The sequence below is a fragment of the Rana temporaria genome, chromosome 3 (genome assembly GCF_905171775.1).
Source record: "Rana temporaria chromosome 3, aRanTem1.1, whole genome shotgun sequence".
In the NCBI taxonomy this organism is placed as follows: Eukaryota; Metazoa; Chordata; class Amphibia; order Anura; family Ranidae; genus Rana; species Rana temporaria.
The window spans coordinates 213,912,592-213,938,903 of record NC_053491.1 but is presented as its reverse complement, the minus strand read 5'-3'; the positions used below and the strand labels follow the sequence as shown (position 1 = coordinate 213,938,903).

Genomic DNA, 26,312 nt, shown 5'->3' with positions numbered 1-26,312 from the left:
TTTTCTTTTATGTGCTTTGGATACGGTTTGACCTCTTGGGAGTCACTATCAAGACGTTGCCACCCCCCTTCGCTCTAATTTAAAGTGATGTGTTCAAGCCATCGTTTTCTTAGTGTATCCGGATCCGATTGATGTGGTTCCACCAACTCACATAACAGCCTATATTGACCCTCTAGGCGTATGCTTAACAGGGTTCAATATCTCTGGTAAGCCTCCCCTCCTGGTGGTGGTCATTTCTTCACATTCATTCATTCATTCCACCGTGGTGTTTTTAATTGTCCGTCACAGGAGACCATTCACAGACGGTGCTTCTTTCCAGCGACTCACTGCTTTTGGATTTATCATATATGGACTTTTTATTTTTGTTCACACAGTTATATGATTCAGTTCACTATAATATTTCTAATAGTATCACTTTCTAGCGCCACTTTTATTGTTTTCGTATATTTTATCACTTTCTTGTTTCACTAGATTGTTTGTGGCAGCTTTTTACACAGATAGCGCAGATTTATGCTTGTTTTTTCGTATTCTTTCCAGACCAACCTTTTAACATTTTATGAGGTGAGCTGTTATTTGAATACAGAAAAATGTGTATATCCAGGGAGCTCCTAGCATTTGAATCCTGACAGATAAGGTCTGTGTTGGAGAGGGTAGCAAATCTTCACACACTTTAGACAGCACTCAGGGAGACAAGCAATCTCTAATGGAAACAGAAAAACAAACAAGGCGCCTCTAAGTGCAGAAGTATAAAACGTTTAATATCCCCTAAGGCCCATTTCACATGTGCGGACCATATGTCCGCTTTTTCATCCATCCGTTTGCGGATGAAAAAGGGACATACATTGGTCCCTATGTGATTGCGGGTGTCAGCTGATAAACATCGGCTGACACCCGTAATCACCCGCCTTCGCAAACATCCGATTTTGCGGATGGAAGAAAACCCTATTTTTTCTTCCGTCTGCGGATCGGATCAGATGAACACGGACACACGGTCCGTGTTCATCCGATTCCCCATTGGGGAGAGTGGAGAAAGGATAGGGCGGTCCCTGCACAGTGTGCGGGGACCGCCCTGTCAGCCACCGGCTCAGCAGGGATATACGGAGCGATCCCCGCTGAGCTTACGGACACACGGAGGCGGATCATTACTGATCCGCCGCGTGTGAAAGGGCCCTAAGAGCCGGTTCACACTGGGGCGACTTGCGATCCGACTTCATGTCGCCTCAAGTCGTCCCAAGTCGTGCTGTAGAGAAAAACAATGGAAGTGAATGGGAGCGGTGTTAATACACACGACTCAAGGCGATCCGACTTCAGAAAAGGTTCCTGTACTACTTCAATCCGACTTGTAGGCGATTTGTACCCATTGATTTCAATGGAAGTCGCCTCAGAAGTCGGATCACTGTCTTAACTGAAGCTACTTTCCAGGAAGATAACACATTTCTCAGGCAAACCCCTCCCTCTCCCAGAGCTGATTGTTGTTTTATTGGCCACTGGAATGTCTCCTGTCCTGGAGACGTCTTCAAGTCGTGTTGTAAATCTCCCCAGATCGCCCTGTGGTTCATGCTCAAGTCGTGTTGGAGTTGCTTCTGAAAGTCGTGCTGGAAGTCGTGTCGCCCCAGTGTGAACCGACTCTTAAGGGGTTAAAAACACTTACAAGATAGTGGATGAAACAGGCATGTAGCAGCTAAGTGCGTCCAGGAGATGTTCCAGTGGCAGGGCAGTCCCAGTCTGTGATGGTAAAGCTTCCAGGAAAGTCCACGAAATAACAGCCGACTTGTGCTGTGAATGTTCAGAGGACACAATAACGCTGGAGCCTGGGGATGATGATCAGAGGAAGGCAGACAGAAACCAGCATGGAACACAAACAGGAAGTCGACAGGAAGTGTGTCATGACTGTCATGACTGACTTCTTCAGTCAGTTACGATGGTTCCATAAGAACTAGACTTCTTATAGTCTATGTGTTGTAATGGGGGCGGGACTTGTGGACAGCAATCAAATAGAAAGCAACTCTGGCCCGGATTCAGAAAGGAGTTACGTCGGCGTATCTCCAGATACGCCGTCGCAGCTCCGAATGCGGGCTGTCGCATCTCGGCGCCTGATTCATAGAATCAGATACCCCTCAATGTTGCCTAGATACGAGCAGCGTAAGTCTCCTACGCCGTCGTATCTTAGGGTGCAATTATTATGCTGACCGCTAGGGGAGCTTCCGCTTCGAATATGCAAATTAGGCAGATACGCCGATTCAGAAACGTACGTCCGCCCGGCGCATTTTTTTACGTAGTTTACGTAAGGCTTTTTCAGGCGTAAAGTTAACCCTGCTATATGAGGCGTACGCAATGTTAAGTATGGACGTCGGGCCAGCGTCGAATTTTCCGCCGATTACGACGTTTGCGTAAGTCGTTCGCGAATAGGGCTGTGCATAAGTTACGTTCACGTCAAAAGCATTGACTATTTGCGGCGTAATTTGGAGCATGCGCACTGGGATACATTCACGGACGGCGCATGCGCCGTTCGTTAAAAACGTCATTTACGTGGGGTCACACTGAATTTACATAAAACACGCCCACATCTTCCAATTTTGAATAAGGCGGGCTTACGCCGGCCCTTATACGCTACGCCACCATAACTTCGGGCGCATATTCTTTCTGAATACCATACTCGCCTCACAAAGTTACGGTGGCGTAGCGTATAGGAGATACGCTACACCCGCCTAAAGATACACATTTGTATCTGAATCCGGGCCACAGTTTTTTAGCAGCAGAATGCTGCCAAATGACTATACACTGTTTACACACACAGATAAAGATAAAAAATAATAAAAATAACAATAGAACAAAAAAAAAAAGGAAAGAAGGAGGACCATAACTGGACAGCATAATAGGACAGAATCTGCATACTACTTTTTGCGCAGTCTGCATACTCATTTTTTGTTGGGGAAAAAAATGATGTATGGCATTATTATTAAACAGACAAATAATCAATTGTTGACGATATTAAAATCTATATAAATTACAGTAAAAAAAGGGGAATTATAATTAGGGGGAATAAAGATAAGCGTACACATATGTATGCATACATAAAAAAAACGCATGAAAAACGCATAGTACACCAGACATAGAGGAAGTTAAAAACAGGGGAATGTTTATCAAGGGGAATAAGAATATGCATACACATATGTATGCATACATAAAAAACGCATAGTACACCAGACAGAGGAGGATGAACATTATAGAGGATTGCTTTATACAATGGCACTAATTTCAAAATCCTCATTTAACCCTCTAGGGGCCAAAACACTTAAAGAAAAAATCCAAAACATTTCCCTATGACAAAGCTTGCGAAAGCGCTCAGCTGATGGTAAGTCTCTAGGCATCGCCTCAATCACCCAAACCGAAAGACCTTCAGTAGATTTTTGGTGATGATCAAGGTAGTGCCTAGGGACAAAGGGGTTTTCGGCACTGATACATGCCTGAGATACCTAAAAATGTAGGGATAGAATACCCTGGTGGTAAGGGTTTTTCTTTTAACTTACTTGGTGCCACTTTACCTTTTATGTTAGGGGCCTTTCTGTAGGCAAATTTTGGCTTTTTTTTTGAAGCAGGGACAAGGTGTTCATCCTGCAACAATAAGGGCCAATGTTTCCGCACGATGCCCTCCATCTGTCTGTGGCGGGAGTGAAATTGAGTAATAAACCGTATATCATTTTTATTGTTAATGTCGGCTTGGATCTTAGGACGTGATGGAATAGACGCATCTTTCAAAAAGGAATAGGCTGTTTTGACAATATCGGCTGGGAATTCTTTATCAAGGAATTTTTCTTCCAAGATCTTACTTTGAGTCTCATAATCGGTATCCCTAGTGCAGTTCTTTTTCAATCTACAATACTGGCTTTTAGGTATATTGTTAAGCCACTGAGGGTGATGGCAACTTTTATAATTGAGAAATGAATTACCCATCGTAGGCTTAGTAAATACAGAAAGGCCTGTGGACGTAGTAAAACTGCGTAAACTGTTGCCGGTATATAAATTGTGTATAATAATAATAATAATAATAATAACAATATCTAGATTTCACCAAGGCATTTGAGACAGTAGCCCATAAACTCTTAATTTACAAATGAAGGTGTTTTGGCACTGATGATATTTTAAGTACCTGGGTAGAAAACTGGTTGCAGAAGCGTGTCAAGAGGGTGGTGACTAATGGCATAATTTTTTAATGACAAGAAAAAAATTAAACCTTGGCACCTATGGATAACCAGAAATATTCAACTAAACACCAGCTGCAGTAAGAAAAAAATGCCAGAAAGAAATGTATAATATAAAAACAATTCGCTGTGCTTAGTGTTAGGTTAATATACACACATATATATCTGATACAGTCCCAGTAGGTGATGATATAATGTGCAGATGTGAACAGACTGGGTGCCCCACATGGATGTGCATTCACCCCTAGATGTCGACCACCTATCTCTGGTATAGTCACTCAAGCGTGTGGGGATACCCCTGTAGAAGTTTGTTGACTGACATCTCATGCAGAAAAAAAACTCATACAGATGGATGGAAATTACAAAGATCCTCATTGCGCAATGCCATTACAAACAACTTTATTTGGTAAAAAAACAATAGAAAAATTACTACATGGGCTGGGTGTAACAAGATGTCCGCTGCTGGCATACTGTGGCCGAGTGCAGGGTGTACCAAGATGAGCGTCGCAGATTTTCAAGCACTGACAGTGTAACAGCAACACGGAGCATCACTTCCTTTACCGAATGATGGCTCTGGTCGCCGATGGATCATGATGTGGCTGCAAGCTTACCCACCTGAGGACTCTCCGCTTCGCTCTCCGCCCGCTGACTCCACCCGCTTACTTCTCCCATCCCAGGTATCGGCAAAGGCATCAGGAGCATAAGTACTCTCGCAAATGCTCAGTATCAGTCCTGATACGGTTTAGGAGATATTCCCCTTGCAATGAGCCGCTGACTGCAGCGGCAAATGCGCACAAGGGATTCTCGGCTTAAGGCCCGGCAGACACTGCGATACCCGGAAGACATGCCGAGGCAACATGTCAGCTCCCTCGGCTTGGACCAGGTAAGTTACCGATTGCCTCGTTCTAAGGTAAGTATTTCATAATGAGCTAGTATGCGGCATACTAGCTCATTATGCCTTTTGCCTTACAGGTGACCAAAAAAATATAAAATTGTTAGGGGACTATACAACCGCTTTAAGTAGGCAGGACTGACGAGCCGGATCATCAACAGGTGAGTCACTGTGGACAGCTGAGCGGCCAGCTCAGAGAAGGAAGGGCTGAGCCCATCCCTGACAGACCCTGAAACTGAGCTGCAGCATAGTGGTCAAGACCATACAGCGGTTTAACAGGACAGGTTCCACTCAGAACAGGCCTTGCCATGGCCGACCAAAGAAGTTGAGTGCATGTGCTCAGCGGCATATCTGGATGTTGTCTTTGGGAAATAGATGTATGACTGCTGCCAGCATTGCTGCAGAGGTTGAATGGGTGGTGGATCAGCCTGTCAGTGCTCAGACCATACGAGGCACACTGCATCAAATTGGTCTGCATGGCTGTTGTCCCAGAAGGAAGACGCTTTTAAAGATAAAATAAAATTTAGACTGTGCTGCATAGAACCATGAGTGATATAGGGCAAAACTTAATGCATCTGGATAATACAAAATATATGATAATGTGCACATATTTTCACTTAAATCAATAATAAGCGTGAACCTAAAAATTAAGAAAGTGATGTGTAACAAACAAGTCCATATGAATTGAATTAGTCCCAAAAGGTTCAGAGAAATAAAAATAGAAGAGAGTGCAAACTCGTCCAAACAAGTGCTGAACAGATCCGAAGGAAATCGTGCCAACCAGCAAGACAGATGAGATGAGAATAGCCTTACCAGAATAAGTTGATCTCGGTAAGGAGATCGTATGTGCGTGTGGCCAGCAGCCCTGCTCAAGACTTCCTAGGATCCTTTATATATGTTTGCATTCAGTCCTTAGTGTAGTCAAACGTGTCTCCTCAATGCAGATGACCCAGAAAGGAAAATACGTCTTAACTGTTTATTGTAGTAAAAAAGGATGCACTCACATGCTGGTAGAATAAATAGTGCGTGTTTTAAAATTGCTGTAGCCGGCCGGCTATACTATCCGCCCGTCCTTCCGGATAGCAGAGAGGTGAACAATGGTGACGTCAGCACACCGCTCCTCCCTTTTAAAGATGATGCACAAAAAAGCCTGCAAACAGTTTGCTGAAGACAAGCAGACTAAGGACATGGGTTACTGAAACCATGTCCTGTGGTCTGATGAGACCAAAATAAACCTATTTGGTTCAGATGGTGTCAAGCGTGTGAGGCGACAACCAGGTGAGGAGTACAAAGACAAGTGTGTCTTGCCTACAGTCAAGCATGGTGGTGGGAGTGTCATAGTCTGGGACTGCATGAGTGCTGGGGCTGCATGAGTGCTGCCGGCACTGGAGAGCTACAGTTCATTGAGGGAACCACGAATGCCAACATGTACTGTGACATACTGAAGCATAGCACGATGCCCTCCCTTCGGAGACTCCGCCACAGTCCAAGGTGGAGGAGTGCAAGGTCTCTTACATCCACCAGCTCCATGATGTCATCATGGAGCAATGGAAGAGGACTCCAGTGGCAACCTGTGAAGCAAATTTACACTGTTATACAAGCTGTACACTCATTGTAGCAAAGTGTTCTTTTTTCAGTGTTGTCACATGAAAAGGTAATAAAATATTTATAAAAATGTGAGGGATGTACTGACTTTTGTGAGATACTGTATATGGCAAAACAATAGTTTAATATTAAAAATATAAAGTAATATGCTTGGGTGCTAAAAATATGAATGCAAATTACTTGTTATCTTTTGAATATGGTTTGGAGTATTCAGTATCAAAGTACTGTACAGCGATTTTGTAGCGATTTGCATTTTATGTTTTTTTTTGGGCAATTTGCTGTTGGGCAAATAAAAAAATACAAAACTAAAATTGTGGCAAAATCGTTGCAAAATCAAGGATAACAAAAGTGTGTCTCTTCTTAATTAAAAACAATACCTATCCAACAATTTTACTTTGTTAGCATAAAGTTCCACTTTAACTAACAATTGTTCTTTCAAGCAGCACTGTACTCAAATAAAATATATACCATTTTTTCCATACAAATAGATATTTATTTTTTATGGTATTAAAAACTGTTTTACTGTTTACTCTTTACTGTTGGCATGACACCTTTTCTTCCCAGGACAAGGTTTTTTCTGGATGCCCCAAACCATCTGAAAGGGGATTCATCAGAGAAAATGACTTTACCCCAGTCCTCAGCAGTTCAATTGCTGTACCCTTTACAGAATATCAGTCTGTTCCTGAAGTTTTTCCTGGAGAGAAGTGGCTTCTTTGCTGCCCTTCTTGACACCAAGCCATCCTCCAAAAAAGATTCTATTCACTGTGCGTGCCAATGTCCTCACACCTGCCTGCTGCCATTTCTGAGCAAGCTCTGCACTGGTGATGCTCTGGTCCCACAGCTGAATCAACTGTAGAAGATGGACCTGGCACTTGCTGGACTTTCTTGGGCACCTTGAAGCCTTCTTGTCAAATGCAGAGGGAATTTTTATGGGATCAAAGTGTTTATTGCCCCCCCCCCCCCCCAAAAAAAAAAAGATACTGTTCTTTTAAAGCATTATATACAGCACAACGCTTGTGCTATGTAATTAGGCCCCCTTTATCACCTGAAATACCTGGCTGATCCTGACAGTTTCTGCCTTCCCCTGTGTACTTTGACCACAATATATCAGGGCTGCTGAGCCCTGACACCATTGTCAGTGTACGTGCCTCTGTCAGCCGCAGCCCTGCTCTGTGTCCTCTACTCCATCCTCTCCCCCTTCCCCTCTCTGACTGTCAGCTCCGCGTCCGCGCTGCCACCCCCTGTCCTGCTGCTCAAATTAGAGTTAACGTTACATTATCCTCCTTTTTTTTATGTATCTAATGTCTCCCTGTGACTGTGCTTTATTAAAAATGCAGCTATATACCTTGTTTACTAAGCGCAGATGGGCGATCACGTGACATGCTGCCTCTCTCTTCTTTTACATGACAGCTGCAGTGGGCGAGCCTCCTCCTCCCCTCTTGAATGACATCAGCGGGGGGGATCCTCGGCCCCGCCCGCTGCATCTGTCAGGCAGAGAGAAGAGAGAGGCGTCATGTCACGTGAGCGCTGATCTGCGATCAGTAAACATGGTATGTCGCTGCATTTTTAATAAAGCAAAGTCACAGGGGTACATTATATAAATCAACAAAGAGGATAATGTAAAGTTAACCCTTAAGTTCATTTTCATGGCAAAGAGGGACTTTGCAATTAAATTGCAATTCATCTGATCACTTTTCATAACATTCTAGAGTATATGCAAATTGCCATTCAAAAAACTGAGGCAGCAGACTTTGTGAAAATTAATATTTGCGTCATTCCCAAAACCTTTGGCAGTCGCTGTACAACAGCCGCCTGACAAGTCGCGTCCCATTCTAGTCAATAGAACTGTTCTAATAGGAGCGACGCAAGTCACTCCGACTTGGAAAAAGGTTCTTGTACGACTTTGGGGGCGACTTGCATTGACTTCTATACAGAAGTCATTTTGCAAGTCGCCTTCAGGACGCCTTGCCGAGTCACCCCCGAAGTCGTGCCACCCCAGTGTGAACCGGCTCTTAGAGCCGGTTCACACTGGGGCGGCACGACTTCGGGGGCGACTCGGCAAGGCGTCCTGAAGACAACTTCAGAGGCGACTTGCAAAATGACTTCTATATAGAAGTCAATGCAAGTCGCCCCGAGTCGCCCCCGAAGTCGTACAAGAACCTTTTTCTAAGTCGGAGCGACTTGCGTCGCTCCTATTAGAACGGTTCTATTGACTAGAATGGGACGCGACTTGTCAGGCGGCTGAGTCGCCTGACAAGTCGCCCCAGTGTGAACCGGCTCTAAAGGTGTCGTTATTGTACAGCTGTGGCCAAAAGTTTTGGGAATGACACAAATATTAATTTTCACAAAGTCTGTGCCTCACACATATGTGAACTGCAACTAAGGCAAAGTGCCTTGTCCATGCACTGGGACTGCGTTGGTCAATGGGGCTGGTGCAGTGTTGCCAACCTCCCGCACCATTTTTTACTGACAAAACATTAAAAAATGTACTGGTGGAGCACATTTTTTACCGTCAACCTGAAAAATGACATTAAAATCTATGAAAATGATAAAACAGTATAAGCACAATACGGAAACATCTACAATACGCATAGCAAGCAATTTGGGTAGTTTACACTTACAAAAGTCAACACAGCATGACAAATGATGAGCCCCTGAGATTCACTGATTTTTACAAACTGTCTGTAAATTTACTGACGGTTGGCAACCCTGGGCTGGTGTGAATGACCTCTTTGGAAATATAAAAAGCACTGCTATATAAGCTCTATGGAAAGCACTTGAAATAGATGGAACAGGGCACTCGCTATGGATAAAGGTCACCTAGGAGAGATGACCTCGCACAGTGACATTGGAGACAATCACAGCCATGTATACACTAAACACCAAGTCAGGGCCATCAGCTGACGCTCACGTAGTGTACGTAAATTCCATGCGTCACATGGCCAAGTCCGCCCTTCCTCTGTAGCAGCCAATGAGGACATCGGGCTTTTAGCGGCTCTACATACGAGAGCCAATGATGTCGACGAAGAGGTGGTGGGGGTGTTGCCTCTACGTCACAGAAGGACAAATTCATTAGGTCTGGAGGACGTTCGGTCTCTGTTAGCCGGTGTGGGCCGAGTGAGCGCCATCTTCTAGGTGAGTGTGAGTAGGCCGCGGAGGCATGGCGGGAGTTGGGGACGGGCGGGTTGTGGTAATAGGTGGTGTAAGGAAGCGCTCATTGCCGGGACGTCCTTCACGTGTTTAGCGGTACCAGGACGAGGCGTGTCACCAGCAGGCGAGGCCTGTGTGCCTGGCGGAGGCGCTTATTAGAGCGCGTTGTCCTTGGGAGGAGGAGCGGGGTTGGTGTGTGCACAGGGTGACACAGGAGACTGGCCATAGAAGGGAGAGCTGAGTGCTCCTTATCGGCTCACATTGCCAGCACTGCACCAGGATCTAGAGAACACCGGCTACATAGGACACTGCAGTGCTCAGCCGCCTGGGCAGTGACCTCCAACCTGGACCGATCTGATCCTGTAATGTACTGCATATTAGTCCATTCAAGTTTGATCTGTACCAGGATTGCCACAAGATCAGATAGCGCCCATTCACCTTCATAATTAGGAGGTTCAAGTATAACCAAGGGCAAACTTGGTTTTTATCTTGTAGAGGAAATCGATCATCTGTCAGGTCTCTGTTGCTGTCTGTATCCCCAGTAGGCCCCCTTCATGTGGGCTGTCCGATCTGACCTGTCGGTTTTTCAGGAGGACCTGATCGGACACTCCATTCACCTCTGTGGAGCAGTGGATGTCTGCTGACACCCGCTGCTATCCGATCTCCACCGCCAGAACCAGACGAATGGAGGGCCTATTTTTCCATCCGTCTGGTAGATGGGATCGGATGAAAACGAAAAAGTGGTCTGTTTTTTCATCAGATTTCTCCATAGAGAGCGGCACTCTGTCCATCACCTCTCTGCACAGTGAGCGGAGACATATCTGTCATCCCCCTGATCAGCAGAGTAACCCCCCCCCTGCAGAACAGAGGTGTCCCTGTGAAGGTCAATTTAGGGAGGTTGACCTTTATTTATCCTGTTTACCTTTGTTACCTGGAGTGAAAGACAATGACAAAAGCTGAGTTGTCACCAGAACAGGAATAAAGGGGAAATCTTGCAGTGGGGACACTAGTTCTGGTGACAGGCATATCCTCTCACTTCCTGTTGTGGCTATGGGATAGGTAGTGAAGAAGCTTGTGCCCCCCTCACCTCCCCACTTCCTAATGGGACCCTGATCCCAAAAAATAAACGGGTCTAAGGCAGCCTTTTTTGTTTTCAAATATTTTATTGAAGTTTTAAGAATTAAATATAAAACAGTAAGTATACATAAATTATATAAATCCTATAATAAGTAGACTACACAAAATGCTCCACAAAGGGAGAATTCAAATGTTGCATAGGTACATGTCATGTCCAATAAAGGACAAAAAGAGGGGAAGGGGTGGAAAAGGGAAGGGAAAGAGAAAAAAGAGAGGGAATACATACATATAACAACGGATAATAACCTCATCAAGATCACATAAGGAGTGTTAGGAGAGAATGAAATATACAAATTTCACGGTGATGCATTGAAGGCAGCCTTTTTTAACCAATTTCTAAAAATTGTATACAAGCCAGCAGGTGGCTCAAGCCTGCCTTTTAGGTACACCAAGCCACAGGTTTGTTATGCACTGTTACAATCTCTTGTTACAATCTCCAGTATCTTAACAACCATTGACATTGTTGGTTGATGTGGACATCAGGTGCTTGTACAGCATCCTTGTTTGTCCCTCTCCTGCCCTTCTCTGTAAGCATTGGGGTCACATTGGCTGAGTGAGGAACAAACTGAGGGCGAAGAGAATACTAGTCAGTACCAGTGTGCAAAGCTGTATTTTATTTGAAAGAATAAATTGCCTCTAACGGTGTCTTGCAAATGTCAAACTATTCCCTTAGTTTGTTGCACTTTTAGTATTGGGTTCCTTCGAGATTGCGCATAATTTTAAAGGGCAGCTTGCCTGGAAAAAAGTTTGAATGACAGTTAAAAAAAAAGACTTTCAGCATTTTTAAACATTCCTTCTTTTCTATCTGAAATTTGAAGGAAAATGTTTTGCCTGTAGGTTTCTTTAGTGCCAAGACTGGTTGTGGAAAGTTGTAGTTTGTTTCCTGACTGATTTAACTTTATTTAGCATTTAAAGCTAGCCGTAAATTTTTCAATGGCAGGAGCTATTTTTATCGCACAAACGGCCTCCTGATATCTGAACACCAGATTATAGCTGCATACATAAAGTAATGTAACGTGCTTCAGAAATTCTGTAGCAATTGCAAATCCACCCAGAAAACAGGGAAACTGCTTTAGACCTTAGTTCTTTGTGTTGCAACGCACTAAGATACGTTAATGACTTCAATACAGAGTATGCGCAACTCGAACCTTTAAATTTGTGCAGTATGAGCTCACATTTTTAACTTATTTTACATAATTCATTGCCTTGTGTAGTGTCACATTCCGCTCCCCATCACAGATTGCTCCGGAAGTGACGTTCCACAGTCAGTCGGATTTACAAATACTGTATTTAAACATACAAGCTCCGTTTTGTGTTAAAAATAACAGTAATATCTAAAACTCTGGTGGGTGTAACAAGATGTCCGCTTGCCCCCTTCACACTATCATTACTGTGCAATGGTCTGGGGTATAGCAAGATAGCGGCGACGAAATGTCACTTCTGGAGCAATCTGTGATGGGGAGCCGAATGGGACACTATACCGGCACTCCTGGTCTCCTGAGAAGCTATTACCCAGCATACCCACCTGGAGCGGTAACTCCCTTTTCCAAAATGAAAAGGAACCCTTTGTGAACAATTGGAATTAAGAAATATATTTTGTTAAATTTATTTAGTGAAAGTTCCTGATGAGGCAGCACAGTGGCTTATGCCTTGTACACATGAGAATCTTGAAAGAATGATTGTCCTCTGGCATGCCATTCATTAATGGCACCAAAACGCACTTTGCAGCAGCTGCTGAGGCGCAATGCATTGTGACACATTGGGGGCGGGAAGGTGTAGATTTGTTGAGGTGCATTGGCTGCTCATTCATAATGCAACACAGTGAGGTTGATTTACTAAAGGCAAATCTACTTTGCAATACAAGTCACTTGTAAGTGCAGTGGCTGTAGATCTGAGGGGAAGCTCTGCTGATTTTATCATCCAATCATGTGCAAGCAACAATGCTGTGTTTTTTTTTTTTTCCTTGCATGTCCCTCTCAGATCTACAGCGACTGCACTTGTAGTGCAAAGTGCATTTCCCTTTAGTAAATAAAGCCCCGTGTTATAATACACTGTAACAATTTCTAGAATTTAGTTACTTGACAATACACTTTTTAAATTCTTATGAAAATGATAAAATTGGTATGCTAATGCTGGTTTTTCATGTTGGCCATTTTACTGTACCTGGAAAATACAAGTGCAGATCTAAATTTATCCTGCCTAAACTGGTTATACACAAGTCTTTTCTCATCCTCGATGAATATTGTTTAAGGACAAAACAGGTGACGGATGAGACACAGATTGATATGAAAAAGAATACAAGTTTTGAAGGAAGACGTTTTTTACATGTGGACTTTTGAGCCTTTAATTTTGCAGCCAATCCAAAGCCTGTAGTTTGTCCTTCACCTTTGTAGAGTGCTCACTTGTTTTCTGTCAAACCCACAGCTGCCGAAATGTACTCCACCGTTGCACAGCTAGCCCGGGCAAATCCATTCAATGCACCACATTTCCAGGTGGGCCAGGAATGTGCGACTTTAAGGAAGAATAACACTCCAGAGATTCAACCGGTCCGACGCCTTGCTGCTGCAGCTGCTGTTGCTGATGGTGAGTTTTAGCAATCGGTTGGATTAGGGTGAAGTGTGCGATGCATAGCTGCCCTTATTGATGGTAGCATTTAATGTTGGTAGATGTTGCCTTCTGCTATCTGCACATGAATATGTCTTTTTGGACACCAGTCCTACAAGGTCACCTAGTACTTATTTTAATTTTTTTATGTAGAATGAAAATTTGCTAAAACTGCATAATTTTTTCTATTGTCTTGAGTGAAGCTCCCCCACCCCTGCAAAAAATAAAAGCCAGCAGCTACACATACTGGAGCTGCTGACTTTTAATAGGACACTTTCCTGTCCTAGAGTCCATCGCTGCTGCCATTGCCAGTAAGGGAACCCAGTAGTGAAACGCTAAAGCTTTACGCTGGGTCCCTACTGCTCATGCACGAGGCACTGCTGCAATATCCTACTGGCCCAGCAGGGGAGGAGGAGGGAGCCGAGCTGCTACTCTAATGCGTTGTGTCTCGGTCTCTCAGAAGTGGGGACAAATGAGCAGAAATTCCACTTTTGGATGGCACTCCGATTTAATCTTTATGTGTTGTCTAGATCAGTGTTTTTCAACTCCAGTCCTCAAGGCACACCAACAGGTCATGTTTTCAGGCTTTCCATTATTTTGCACAGGTGATTTGATCAGTTTCATCCGAGGGAAATCCTGAAAACATGACCTGTTGGAGCGCCTTGAGGACTGGAGTTGAAACACTGGTCTAGATAACTAGGGTAGTATTTTGTGCTTTTGCTTGACCTTGGTGTTCTTAGAAGTAAATATAAAACCTAAAGCTTGACTGAATGGCTTTCCATGCCGCCATCTTAGGAACTGCAGTATGTGCCACCAGTCTTCCAGTTATGTAGGACCTGGCAGAGACCGGTGTTGCATATAGGGACACTTTGTACATCAGTGGTCGTCAACCCTGTCCTTGGGGCCCACTAACAGGCCAGGTTTGCAAGATAACTGAAATACATGACAGGTGATATAATTTGCTGCTCAGTGATTGCAGTATTCTAGTCTGCATCTCCCCAAGGTAATACATAAAACCTGGCCTGTTAGTGGGCCCTGAGGTCCGGGTTGATGACCACTGCTGTACATGTTCCAACTGCAAGAGAGCATTTCTTGTCTAAGGGACAGCAAGTGGAACTGAATGGAAATCTTCCTAAAGGGACATAAAAGGCAAACATACATGTTGTGCAACTTTTCTAGCATCCAGAATCTTTATAGATATCTGAATATTCATATCATGGCTAGGAATATCTTTTTACTATTTGATTCATGCTGAAGTCCCTAAAATGCCAACCAGTATTTTAAAGCAGAACTCCATGAAATGTTTTTTTCTCTCCCATGCAGTGGACTGTGCCCACACTGCATGAGTTAACTGTTTATTTTGTAGAGCGGTGAACCGAAAGTCTATACTTACCCAATCATTCGATCCTCTAGAAAATACGCTCCCCCACATCCAGCGGTGGACTGTCCTGCCTACCTCACATCCAGAGCCAGTCTATGGGCGTGAGGACATCCAACAGTCCATACACGACAGCTAGCATGGGGAGGGGTCAGGAACCAGTCTTGTGCATGGAGGATTGGCAGATTGTGGATAAGTATATCTCCACTCTTTCACCCCTTTGACGAAGGCAAGCAGTTAACCCATGCAGTGGGGGCACAAACATTTTCTTAGAATTCTTTAAGTCTTAAATGTAGACAGAAGTAGTAATGTTTTGATTACCATTTTAATATCCAGCTTTATCCAGTATGATATCTCGTTAATGGTTTGGCTCAGAATACAATGGGCAGAAAAATACTGCTTTTGTGAATTATGTATTTGCATCCATATCTTAACATTTAAGTGGCAGTGATTGAAAAGTTTATCATGGTTGTCGGTCATTAGGAAAAGTTCTGTATCCACACAATGTGTCATAAGTAGGGTACCTTCAGTAGGAGTGCTGACAATAAGGGGATGTATTCATTATTAAAGTGGTTGTAAACCCAACCACACAACTTGCACCTACAGGTAAGCCTAGATTAAAGGAACACTAAAGGTTCGTTTTTTATTAGATCAATTGATTGCTGTAATCTAGAGCATTTAAATATCACTTACCTCGTTTTTCCTTTTGACCTCCAAAATACAGTAATCCAGGTTTGAAAATGCCATTTCCTGTCACTCCTCTTCTTGCTTTCCACCAGCATCTGAGCCATTTTGCATGGTGGAAAGCAGAATGTGCCCACCCCCTCCCTATGACTACAGCCCTGTGTGAAGATGCTCTCTTATCCCTCACAGGCATGGAGGCTAAGCCTAATGGGAACTGTAGTTCCCATTAGGCCGTGATGTAGCAAGAATGAATGCGTACCGCAAACCAGGAAGTCAGTGAGAATAACGATTCAGTGCTGGAGGTGAATAAAACGTCTCCATTTCAACAGGTATCAAACTAGTTATAATGCAAAACATTACTTTTTACTTTATCCGCTACGGTCAGACTTTAATTTAAGAGGAAAATATTCTTGTCTTTACAACCCCTTAAGGCTTACCTGTAGGTGCAAGAAATATCTCCTTAACCTACACAGTTAAGGAGATATTTGCTGAAAACACTGCACCGATGTCTACGGCGCATGCGCACTGAGTGTTCCAGCATTATCCCGCCATTATCGATGATTATGCTGGAAACTTGCATGTGCAGGAGTGACGTCATTACCGCTCCGGACAGTCACAGCACGGGAGCGGCGATACAAGGAAGAAGCTCCGAGGAGACATGGTGGCGGAGGGGGACGAAGAGCACTTTTGGTTGCTTTGGTCTCGGGTAAGTGCAACATAAAGAGCTAGTATGCTATGCATACTGGCTCATTATGCTTTTTTTTTTTTTTTTTTTGGGCTTGGTTCCAGGGTTTACTTCCTCAAGTTCCTTTCCACTTTTAGTTTATAATTTCTAACAGACATTGACTTTAAAATGTTATTTGTAATTTCTTTACAGATGAAATGTGCATTTTTTTTTTTTTTTTTTTTAAAGGAAAAGTGCCCACCCCCCTAGACTTCCCTGGGCTTGGGACCCAGCCCCATGGAAGTCTCAGTGGCTATAATGTGCAGGCATGACAACAAGGGTAAAAATCGGGTTGTACTCCAAAAAAATGCAATTCCCTAATTCACACATTTAGGTGGATGGGGGAATCCTTCCCACTGAGGTATTGTATTTTGACAGCGACGAGCCTTCCTCACTGTCGGAATACAATTAGTGTGTTGCCGGCTATAGCTGATGGCACTGATCGCTTGGGGGTGGGTCTCTGACAGGGTGGTACACGATGGATCAATATGCATACAACCAGCTAGTTCATAAATTCAGCTGGTTGCTGTTGAACCGGCCCAATTTCAATTCATGTATGGCCAGCTTAAGTGTTCCTTTGTAAAGAGCGGGGGTGGTTGGGTCAGGGGAAGGAGGCAACAGACAAGTGAACTGTAGCAGAATATAAACTGTAAAGCATGTTAAATGCAACTGTTTCACTTATAGAGTCTGAGTAACACATTGTGTCACTTTTAATTAAACAGAGGAATATAGCTGTGCTTATGGATCTGCAAAATTCTTTGCTCTTTGTGGCTTTGGTGGAATCATAAGCTGTGGTACAACACATACTGCAGTGGTCCCATTAGATCTGGTTAAATGCAGAATTCAGGTTTGTTTCTACATGCACGTTATGAAGTTTGTAGTGTAAACTAACTAGTGTTGACTAAATTAACTTTGTTTTCGTACTAAAAATATATTCCTCACGCATGCGTGTTTTTTTTAAAGCATGGTTTTCTGGTTTGTTCATTTAGGCGACTACAGTTGCGAATATGGCTCAACAAAATTTTATGCTTTTTGTGGCTTTGGTGGCATCCTCAGTTGTGGTATAACTCACACAGCAGTTGTACCTTTGGATTTGGTGAAATGTCGTATTCAGGTGGGTATGCTAACAATGTTTTCAGAAGCACAATTTACTAAGCATGCTAAACATGACAAGCTTTGTTTATATGCATTATACATGTTGCATTTATTTCCAGTTTGCATGCATGCTGTTTATTATATTATGTTTAGGCCCCTTTCACACTGGAGGGGGGTGCGGTGGCAGTATAGCGCCGCTATACCATCGGAATTGCTGCGCTATTTGCCCGCTAGCGGTGCAGTTTTAACCCCTGCTGGCAGCCGAAAATGGGTTAATACCACTCGCAATGGACCTCTGCAGAGGCGCATTGCTGGCGGTATAGCTGCGGTTTCCCATTGCTTTCAATGGGAATGAGAGTTGGAGCCGTGAACATGCCGCTCCTCTCACCGCTCCAAAGATGCTGCTAGCTGGACTTTTGGAGCAGTCCTGCTAGCGCACCGCTCCAGTGTGAAAGTCCTCGGATTTTACACTGGAGAAACGGCATCCGCTGTTTAGGGTTGGTTTGCGGGCGCTATTTTTAGCGCAATGGCGCCTGCAAACCACCCAGTGTGAAAGGGGCCTTAATGAAGGGTACAGAGGGGGCAATTTGTTGCAACTGGACCAACTATACATGGCAACCAATTGACCTATATTTGTAGCTAGAAAACGATCCAGATTCCCTTTTTGGCTCTTGTTTTGATAAATTTCCCTGTGTAAGCTGACATTTGGAGTTGGGAAATTGATATGTGGGTTTCAAGATGAGGCTCAAAGTGGGGGTCTAGCAGAAAATGTTTTTCCAATTCTAGCAGCATACAGTGCATCCGGAAAATATTCACAGCGCTTCACTTTTTCCACATTTCATTGCTGGCCTTATTCTGGAATGGATTAAATGTTGTTCTACAAACCATACTCTACAATGACAACATGAAAAAGTTTGTTTTGAAGTCTTTGAAAATGTATTAAAGATCTGGAAAAACAAATCCCATGTAGTAGATAAGTATTCACAGCCTTTGCCATGACACTCAAAATTGAGCTCAGGTGCGTCCTGTTTCCACTGATCATCCTTTTTGAGATGTTTTTTACAACTTGATTGTAAAAAAGCGTCCGTCTATGGTAAATTCAGTTAATTGGACATGATTTGGAAAGGCACACACCTGTCCCCCAGCCAATACCATGCAACAGTGAAGCAAGGTTGGTGGCAGTATCATGCTGTGGGAAAGTTTTTTTTTTTTTTTTTTTTTTTTTTTTTTTTTTTTTTTTTTTTTCTGTGGCAGGAACGAGGAGATTAGTCGGGATGGAGGGAAAGATGAATGCCGCAATGTACGGAGACATTCTTTATGAAAACCTGCTCTGGAGCGAAAGGGGGGGTTCTCTTCCATTACTTAACTCGGAAGTCCTCTTTATAACTCCTTGTACACGGCTAACATTACAGCAAATTTTTTATATATATATATATATATATATATATATATATATATATATATATATATTCTCTCTACACTTAAAAGTATTCAAAACTTCAAGATCAATAATAAAAAAAATTAACTGGCACTTTTTAGGATGCCAGTAATCCGCAAGTGATATCATGACATTGTTTCCGGGTTACTAGATCTGAGACCCAAACAAAGCCGATCTGCTTTGTTCAGGTCTTCGGCCCAGCCGGCGGATGTGTTGGCTGGTTGCTCAGGCCTCTCAGTTGGACGGGAGACCCAGGTGGAGGGGGGTGGGGATTTCCCGCTGCTTGTAATTTGATTTCTGGAAAAATAAAATCTTTAAAGCTCAGTCAATATGTATTCTGCTACATATTTTTGGGTTAAAAATAATAATAATTTGAGCACCATAGTATGTAGACACTATAATTTATAACAATTTTCTCTCCTAGGTGGATCCCCAAAAGTACAAGAGCATTTTCAGTGGGTTTTCTGTAACTCTTAAGGAAGATGGTGTCCGTGGACTTGCCAAGGGATGGGCCCCAACATTTATTGGGTACTCCATGCAAGGATTATGTAAATTTGGATTCTATGAAGTCTTCAAGGTCTTGTATTCTAACCTTTTAGGAGAGGTAAGTGTGTTTTGTAAGTTTTCTGATCTTTAAAATGTGTATGAAATTTACTTGGCCTCGTTTTTAAAGTGTTTGTTAAAAAAAAAAAAAAAAGTACTTGCCTCCCTATGTGCAATTGTTTTTTGCACAGGACAGCCTGGATCTTCCTCTTCTCGGGGTCCCTCTTTGCTGCTCCTGGCCCCTCCCTTCTGTCTAGTGCCACTACTGCAAACACCCCCACCCCCTGCTGTCTTCTGGGAAACACACTGGTCCCAGGAGACAATGAGGATGGGCCACGCCGCTTGCGCATGCGCAGTAGGGAACCGGGCAGTGAAGCCGCAACGTTTCACTTCCTGGTTCCCTCACCTAAGGTAAGTGTCCATTTATTAAAAGTTGGCAGCTGCAGAATTTGTAACTGCTGGCTTTTAAAAAAATTTGGGTGGGCCTCTGCTTTAACTATCCATAATGTCTTCATCAGTTTAGGCCAATATGTATCGTTCTACATACCTTTTTTTTTTTTTTTTTTTTTTTTTTTTTTTTAAATTGCAATAAGCATATTTTGATTGGTTTGCACAGAAGTTAGTGTCTACAAAATGTTTTTTTTTGCTAGTGATGGCGGTTCTCAACGTCTATTTTTTGGGACCTGTCACTTTTTTTTTATACAGCGATTGGTGCAATAAGAATGCACTGATTACTGTATAAAGCCTTGTACACACGATCCAATTGTTGGCAAACCGGGCGTCTAACGGTACACAATTGTCGCGCAACAAACACAATATTGGTGACGTACTACGAGGAATTTCAGCTCTTGAGTGCCACCCTTTGGGCACTTCTGCTAATTTCGTGTTTGAGCGTTGATTCAGAGCATGTGTGTTTGTACTTTTTTGACTTGTGTTATGGATTTGTTTACTGACCATCAGAAAATCTGACAACCAACCGTTGTCTGCTGAAAATTTTACTAGCATGTCATCCAACATTTGGTCGAAAGTTGGACAACAATTGTCAAATGGAGTGTACTAATGATCAGTTTTTAGGACCGCAGTCCAACAGACAATCCACTGCTAACAATTGGATTGAGTGTACAAGGCTTTACTGTGGGGGGAGGGGACTGACTCAGAATGGGGATCTGTTTACATTGACAGTCCCCGTCCCCCCCCCCTTCTGTCTGGCTTTGCAGAGCCAGCCACGCGCATCGGCTACCCTGCCGTGCTGCTGGTGCGTGCCTGCTATAGCTGTAAAACGGGACGACGTATGGTGATTTGCGGGAACGAGCCGACCTGCCGCAGTATGATGGTGGTTAATTTAATTTGTGTTTATTTGAAGAAAAAAAAAAATTAACAGTTGCACAAATATTGTGCGGAAATAAATGTAAGAGCCACCATTTTGTTCTCCAGGGCCTTTGTTTTAATAAACTTTGGGGGGTTCGAAGTTGTTTTTGGGGGGCTAAGAGCAAAATGTTTTGGTTGGAAACTGTGTGTGTGTATATATTTGACTTTCGGGCTCGGTTCACACTGCTGCGCTGCGATATGTTGCACATTTTTTATTTATTTTTTTGTGTGTGAATTTACTGCAAATTTCAGGAGTTGGACACAGCTGTGATTGGCTAGATCAACAATGTCTCATGTTAAAAAAAAAAGTGTTAACGTCCTGTGTACTTTATGTTTTTTTGTTTGTTTTTGGAGTAGTGTGGAATTTGCACATATCTGAACCAACAATGCGATTCCAGAACGATTTACATTGATGTCTATGGAGACTAAATTTTGCAACGCTGTAAACTCACACAAGACCCTTTTTATTGAATCGCAACACATGGATGTGAACAACCGTCATTGAAAACAATGACTTTTTGGATGTGCACTTTTTTCCATCGCATTCATTATCGCCTTGCACCAGTGTGAACCGGCCTTCAGGGAACAATACATAATGCAGCTTTTCCTAAATACTTTGTATACAAACCCTGAGGGTTTTTATTTTTTCTACATCTTAGGAAAATACCTATTTGTGGCGCACATCTCTGTACCTGGCTGCATCTGCTAGTGCTGAGTTCTTTGCAGATATTGCACTGGCTCCAATGGAAGCTGCAAAAGTCCGTATTCAAACACAGCCAGGATATGCAAATACTTTGCGACAAGCGGCACCCAAGATGTTTGCTGAAGAAGGAATCTGGGCGTAGGTTTTTCTGCTTTTCATTGTTTTTAAAATGAATTGATGAATCTCTTAAACTGTTCTAAATGTTTTTTGCTTTTTGGCTTCCTAAATGAAACATGCTCCCTTAGATCCACCTTTGTGGGTGTTCTAACTTGTTCTGAGTTCAGCTGGATTGATCTAGCAGTTCCAGTTCAGTGTCACCCAGCAACTTTTTTGGTTGTACAGTCAAAGGTGCTTGAGTCATTGGCATGTAAGAATAATATACCTGCATGTTGGCTATTGATGTTCTGTTGACAGTGGTTGCAACATTTAATGCTGTGCTGCTTTTCACCAATAGGACTTGGCTAATATGCGGACAGTTAATTGGAGCATAAAGAGACACTATGCATTGTCTTCTCAAGCTGTACTTTAGGCATAAGTTAAATGTGCTGTATTTGTAGGTTCTACAAAGGAGTTGCTCCTCTCTGGATGAGGCAAATTCCCTACACCATGATGAAGTTTGCTTGCTTTGAACGTACAGTTGAAGCACTGTACAAGCACGTTGTACCCAAGCCACGAAGTGAATGTTCAAAGTCCGAACAGTTGGTTGTGACATTTGTTGCTGGCTATATTGGTAAGTGCACCAGGTTTGCTATGTTACTACTTCACCACCACTGCATGAAATTTTACTCCGTTTAGATGACTCCAGGTGGTTCAGAAAGTTCATGAATTTAAGGTGCTGTGTACCTGCTACATAAAAAGAATTGGACAAAAAGCGGTTGTAACGGAACGTCCCACACTCCGATTAAGTGCTTCCGTCATTTACCGCTTATCAGTCTGGATATAGATATCAGATATTCCAGCTGCCCTTAACACCCAACGAGACTTGTTTGAGTGTTTAATAGAACCAAGAATGCAACCTTATATACAGTTTAAAGAGGTGGTAACCAGAACATAAATTAACATGAGCTAATTAACTAATAATTTACCCAGACGAGGTGACTCAGAGATATGACCTTTCAAGGTAGATGTCCCGTCTCCTCTCACCTGCTATACAATACACATAAGTGTAAACACAGGACATCTTCACACAATAGCAGGCTCAATTAGCACAGAACAGAGAGATGGCTGGAGGCGAGGACATTAGCATCCAACAGTATGAAGGAGTCTCTCTTACAATTAACCCCTTGAGTTCAGAATCAACCAGTAAATAGTTCTTTAATATATTGTGGATGATAATTGTATAATAATCCCATCTCAGGTAGTCCAAGATATCATTTCTAAGTCATCCTGTGCCCCTAGTGGACATAGGATGATTCTAGACATAAGAGGGTCCGAGTCTGTCACAGCTGTTGACCAGTTTCACCTACACAACCTAGGTGCAGTCCAGGATTGTGGTCTAAGATTTTAAAACCCCCCCCTTTTTTTTTTTTTTTTTGCCAACATAATGAACTTTGGAAAAGGGCAAAGTTCTTCTGTTCATCATAAAAGTATTAAACTTTCTTCTGAATGAATCTTATTTTAAACAAGTCCAGCCTGACCTCGTTTGAATGGGCTTCTATGGAGCACTCCTGTGACACGTTTTCAGAAGAGAGTGGTCTGCAGTCCACTCTGCTGATGTCACCAAGATCAGTCCAGGCATCCCGTTTTCCCAACTATGGGAGTCTAGTTCCACCAGGTGCCTGAAATGATAGCCACCTCAGACTCTCAGCTCAGCGCTCCAGTGAGCATGGAGAAGCAGAGCTGCTGATTGACTGGCAGCAGCTCTCTGCCTGGAGCAGTGAGAACCGAGCCATTGGCTATGTTTGATTGCTCGGTTCTCAGTGAAGTGGCCCCGGGGGGCAAAAAAAGATTCCCATACTTTGTGTGTGTGTGTGTTTTTTGTTCTTGACTTTCAAAATGAAACATGCTCCCTTAGATCCACCTTTGTGGGTGTTTTAACTTGTTCTGAGTTCAGCTGGATCGATCTAGCAGTTCCAGTTCAGTGTCACCCAGCAACTTTTTTGGTTGTACAGTCAAAGGTGCTTGAGTCATTGGCATGTAAGAATAATATACCTTCATGTTGGTCATTATGTTCTGTTGGCAGTGGTTTCAGTACCATGTCTCACCAACAGGACTTGGCTAGTATGAGGACAGGTCGTCTTGGACCATAAAGACTGTATACTCCCATGCTGTTCCACATATTCAATAAAGTTTAAAAAGCAGAAGTAGCTGCAGTTTGTTGTAGCAATAAAGGTTTGTTAGTTGTGCTTTGACAATTGATGTGTTTTACTATAAAGACTGAATAACGTCTCTTTTATAGCTGGTGTGTTCTGTGCCATCGTCTCCCATCCTGCTGATTCAGTGGTGTCTGTGTTGAACAAAGAAAAGGGAAGTACTGCAACGGCAGTCCTTAAAAAACTTGGACCAAAAGGTGCGTTTAAAAAAAAATAAAGTTGTGTATATACTTTGTTTTTCCACTTAATACATTTTACTTTTTTATACATTCGACTCAAATATATTTTTTTTATTTGTCTATGCACAGGAGTCTGGAAGGGGCTAACGGCCCGTATCATCATGATTGGTACCTTGACTGCTCTGCAGTGGTTCATCTATGACTCTGTGAAGGTCTACTTTAGACTTCCTCGTCCTCCTCCCCCTGAGATGCCAGAGTCTCTGAAGAAGAAGCTTAGCTTGACTGAGTAAACGCATGGACTTGAATAGTGAAAGTTCCAATGACACTTTAAACTGAGAATTTTTTATAAATGCAATTGCGTAGGACTTGCCATTTTCTCAGATGTAATTATTGGTTGTATTCACTCTGCTTGGTACCCCACAACTGTAACTTGGTTTTACCACTGTACCTGTCTCTAAATAAACAGAAGACCCAGGCGGATGAAATATTGAGAATTTTGTCACACTTTGCGTTTTTGAAGTAAAGAGAAAATATTGGAAAAGTGAAGGTTTAGAGAATAATGAAATCTTGACTACTGAAATATTGGTGCAAAACTGATTGGATATTTGGGACAGTTTTGGTGGATTGTTCTATAGAGTGCAAGATTAGGGGTTGTCATCCTTATCCTGGCTTCAATGTTTAATGATTCACTGACCTAAAACAAATGTGGGGGCGAAGAACTCCCCATGTGCATGTCCCAGGTCACTCTTATTTAAACAAAGCTGACCTCTGTGAAGCCTTGTAGCTTTAACATTTTTGAAAGTGGCCAATATTGCTATTGCATGTTACTTTTAGTGATCACTTTAAATTTCTGCATGTGTAAATTTCTACTAGAGTTAAAGTTTTTGGTAGATTTTTCTATACAGTGACAAAGTATGTGAACCCATCAGAATTGGTTTTCTGCTGTAATTTGCCATAAATTGGGATTTGAGCCTCATCTAAGTCACAAAAATGGACAACACAATGAGAGCTGAAATGGCTGAGTTTTAGGTCAAAACTTTTTTTTTTTTTTAATTACCATGGTACAAACATACATGAGAGACTTTCCATAATATATCTTACAATCAATGAGGACCATATAAGAAATGGATCAAAGCAGTGCAATGGAAAGAGATATACAAAAAGATGAAATGGCTTCGTTTTGAACGGTGTATGGCTGTCCTAGTTAAACCCTATAGGTTAATTACCGTATTTATTGGTGTATAACACGCACCCTAACTTTAAGAGGAAAGTTTTCAGGAAAAAAGGCACACGGCCCCCTGCATACAACGCGCAGGCACAGTTTACCCTCTTTTCAGGGTAAAATGAGTTGTATGCCAATAAATACAGTACTTTAAAAAAAGCTACTGTATATACTTGAGAATTAGCTGGCCCAAATATAAGCCGAGGCACCTAATTTTACCACAAAAAACTGGGAACGTATTGACTCAAGTAAAAGCCTAGTATGAGAATCCAGCAGCTACTGTAAGCGGAAAGATAGACAATGACCATTTGTGCGCCTCACTGTGCCCGTGTCGGTGTACCTGATATTCGTGACAGGCTGCGGCCGTCCATTATTTAAAAGTCGCGGCCTGGTCCTGTTCCGTGATGGGCGTTTCCCAGCAGACACTGTTCCGCCTATCACAGAATGGGATCAGGAGGAGGCCTTGACTTTTAAATAATGGATGCCCACAGCCTGCCACAAATATCAGGTACACTGACTCGAATATAAGTCGAGGGGGGGGGGGGTATTTTCAGCTTTAAAAAAAGGGTTGACAAACCCTGCTTATACTCGAGAGTGTATGTGTATTGCACACCTGGAGTCCACTTAATGCAACTAATTTGCAGGTATAGGTTAGAGCCACTTTGCTAAGACACTCAAACATTTTAAGATTGCTGCTCATAAGCATCAGTTGATGTGAACCACGCCTTGCAAAAAAAGCTCTGAAAACTATGATCAAGTGTAGTTGATCTGCATATAGAAAAAGATAAAAAATCTATCTCAAAGTGTTTAGGTATCCATCAGTTGACAGAAATGTGAGATTTACTGAAATGGGAAAGGTGTAAAATCTGGTGCCACTTTGTATAGAAACCAATCGGCTTCCAGTTTTTATTGCAATGGCTTACTTGAACAAGCTGAAGTTTTAGAAGCTGATTGGCTACCATGCACAGATGCACCAGGTTTTGCACTCTGGCTTTAGTATATCAACCCCATTGTCTATCAATAGAGCCTGTTTAGTACTGTGGCTTCTCCTTCCTAGAAGTGTGCTCCCAGCCAAA

General features: G+C 42.7%; 1 protein-coding gene and 2 non-coding genes across 4 annotated transcripts; all 3 read left to right on the top strand.

Moving 5' to 3' along the window:
- The first annotated feature begins 9,727 nt into the window (after positions 1-9,727).
- Positions 9,728-24,508, top strand: SLC25A3 (solute carrier family 25 member 3). 2 transcript variants are annotated; one of them, XM_040344219.1, is made up of 8 exons: positions 9,728-9,834; positions 13,411-13,569; positions 17,366-17,490; positions 19,334-19,513; positions 21,480-21,661; positions 22,081-22,253; positions 23,922-24,032; positions 24,144-24,508. In XM_040344219.1, the coding sequence occupies exons 2-8, from the start codon at positions 13,419-13,421 to the stop codon at positions 24,302-24,304; spliced, it is 1,083 nt and encodes a 360-aa protein (XP_040200153.1). In that variant the 5' UTR covers positions 9,728-9,834; positions 13,411-13,418; the 3' UTR covers positions 24,305-24,508. The 2 variants fall into 2 exon arrangements, with proteins under 2 accessions (XP_040200153.1, XP_040200154.1); XM_040344220.1 differs by lacking the exon at positions 17,366-17,490 and adding an exon at positions 17,099-17,223.
- Positions 21,754-22,000, top strand: LOC120934196. Its single transcript, XR_005748342.1, has one exon. It is a non-coding gene; the product is annotated as a small nucleolar RNA SNORA53 (small nucleolar RNA).
- LOC120934195 lies at positions 23,523-23,756 on the top strand. The gene has a single exon (XR_005748341.1). It is a non-coding gene; the product is annotated as a small nucleolar RNA SNORA53 (small nucleolar RNA).
- Positions 24,509-26,312: the final 1,804 nt, after the last annotated feature.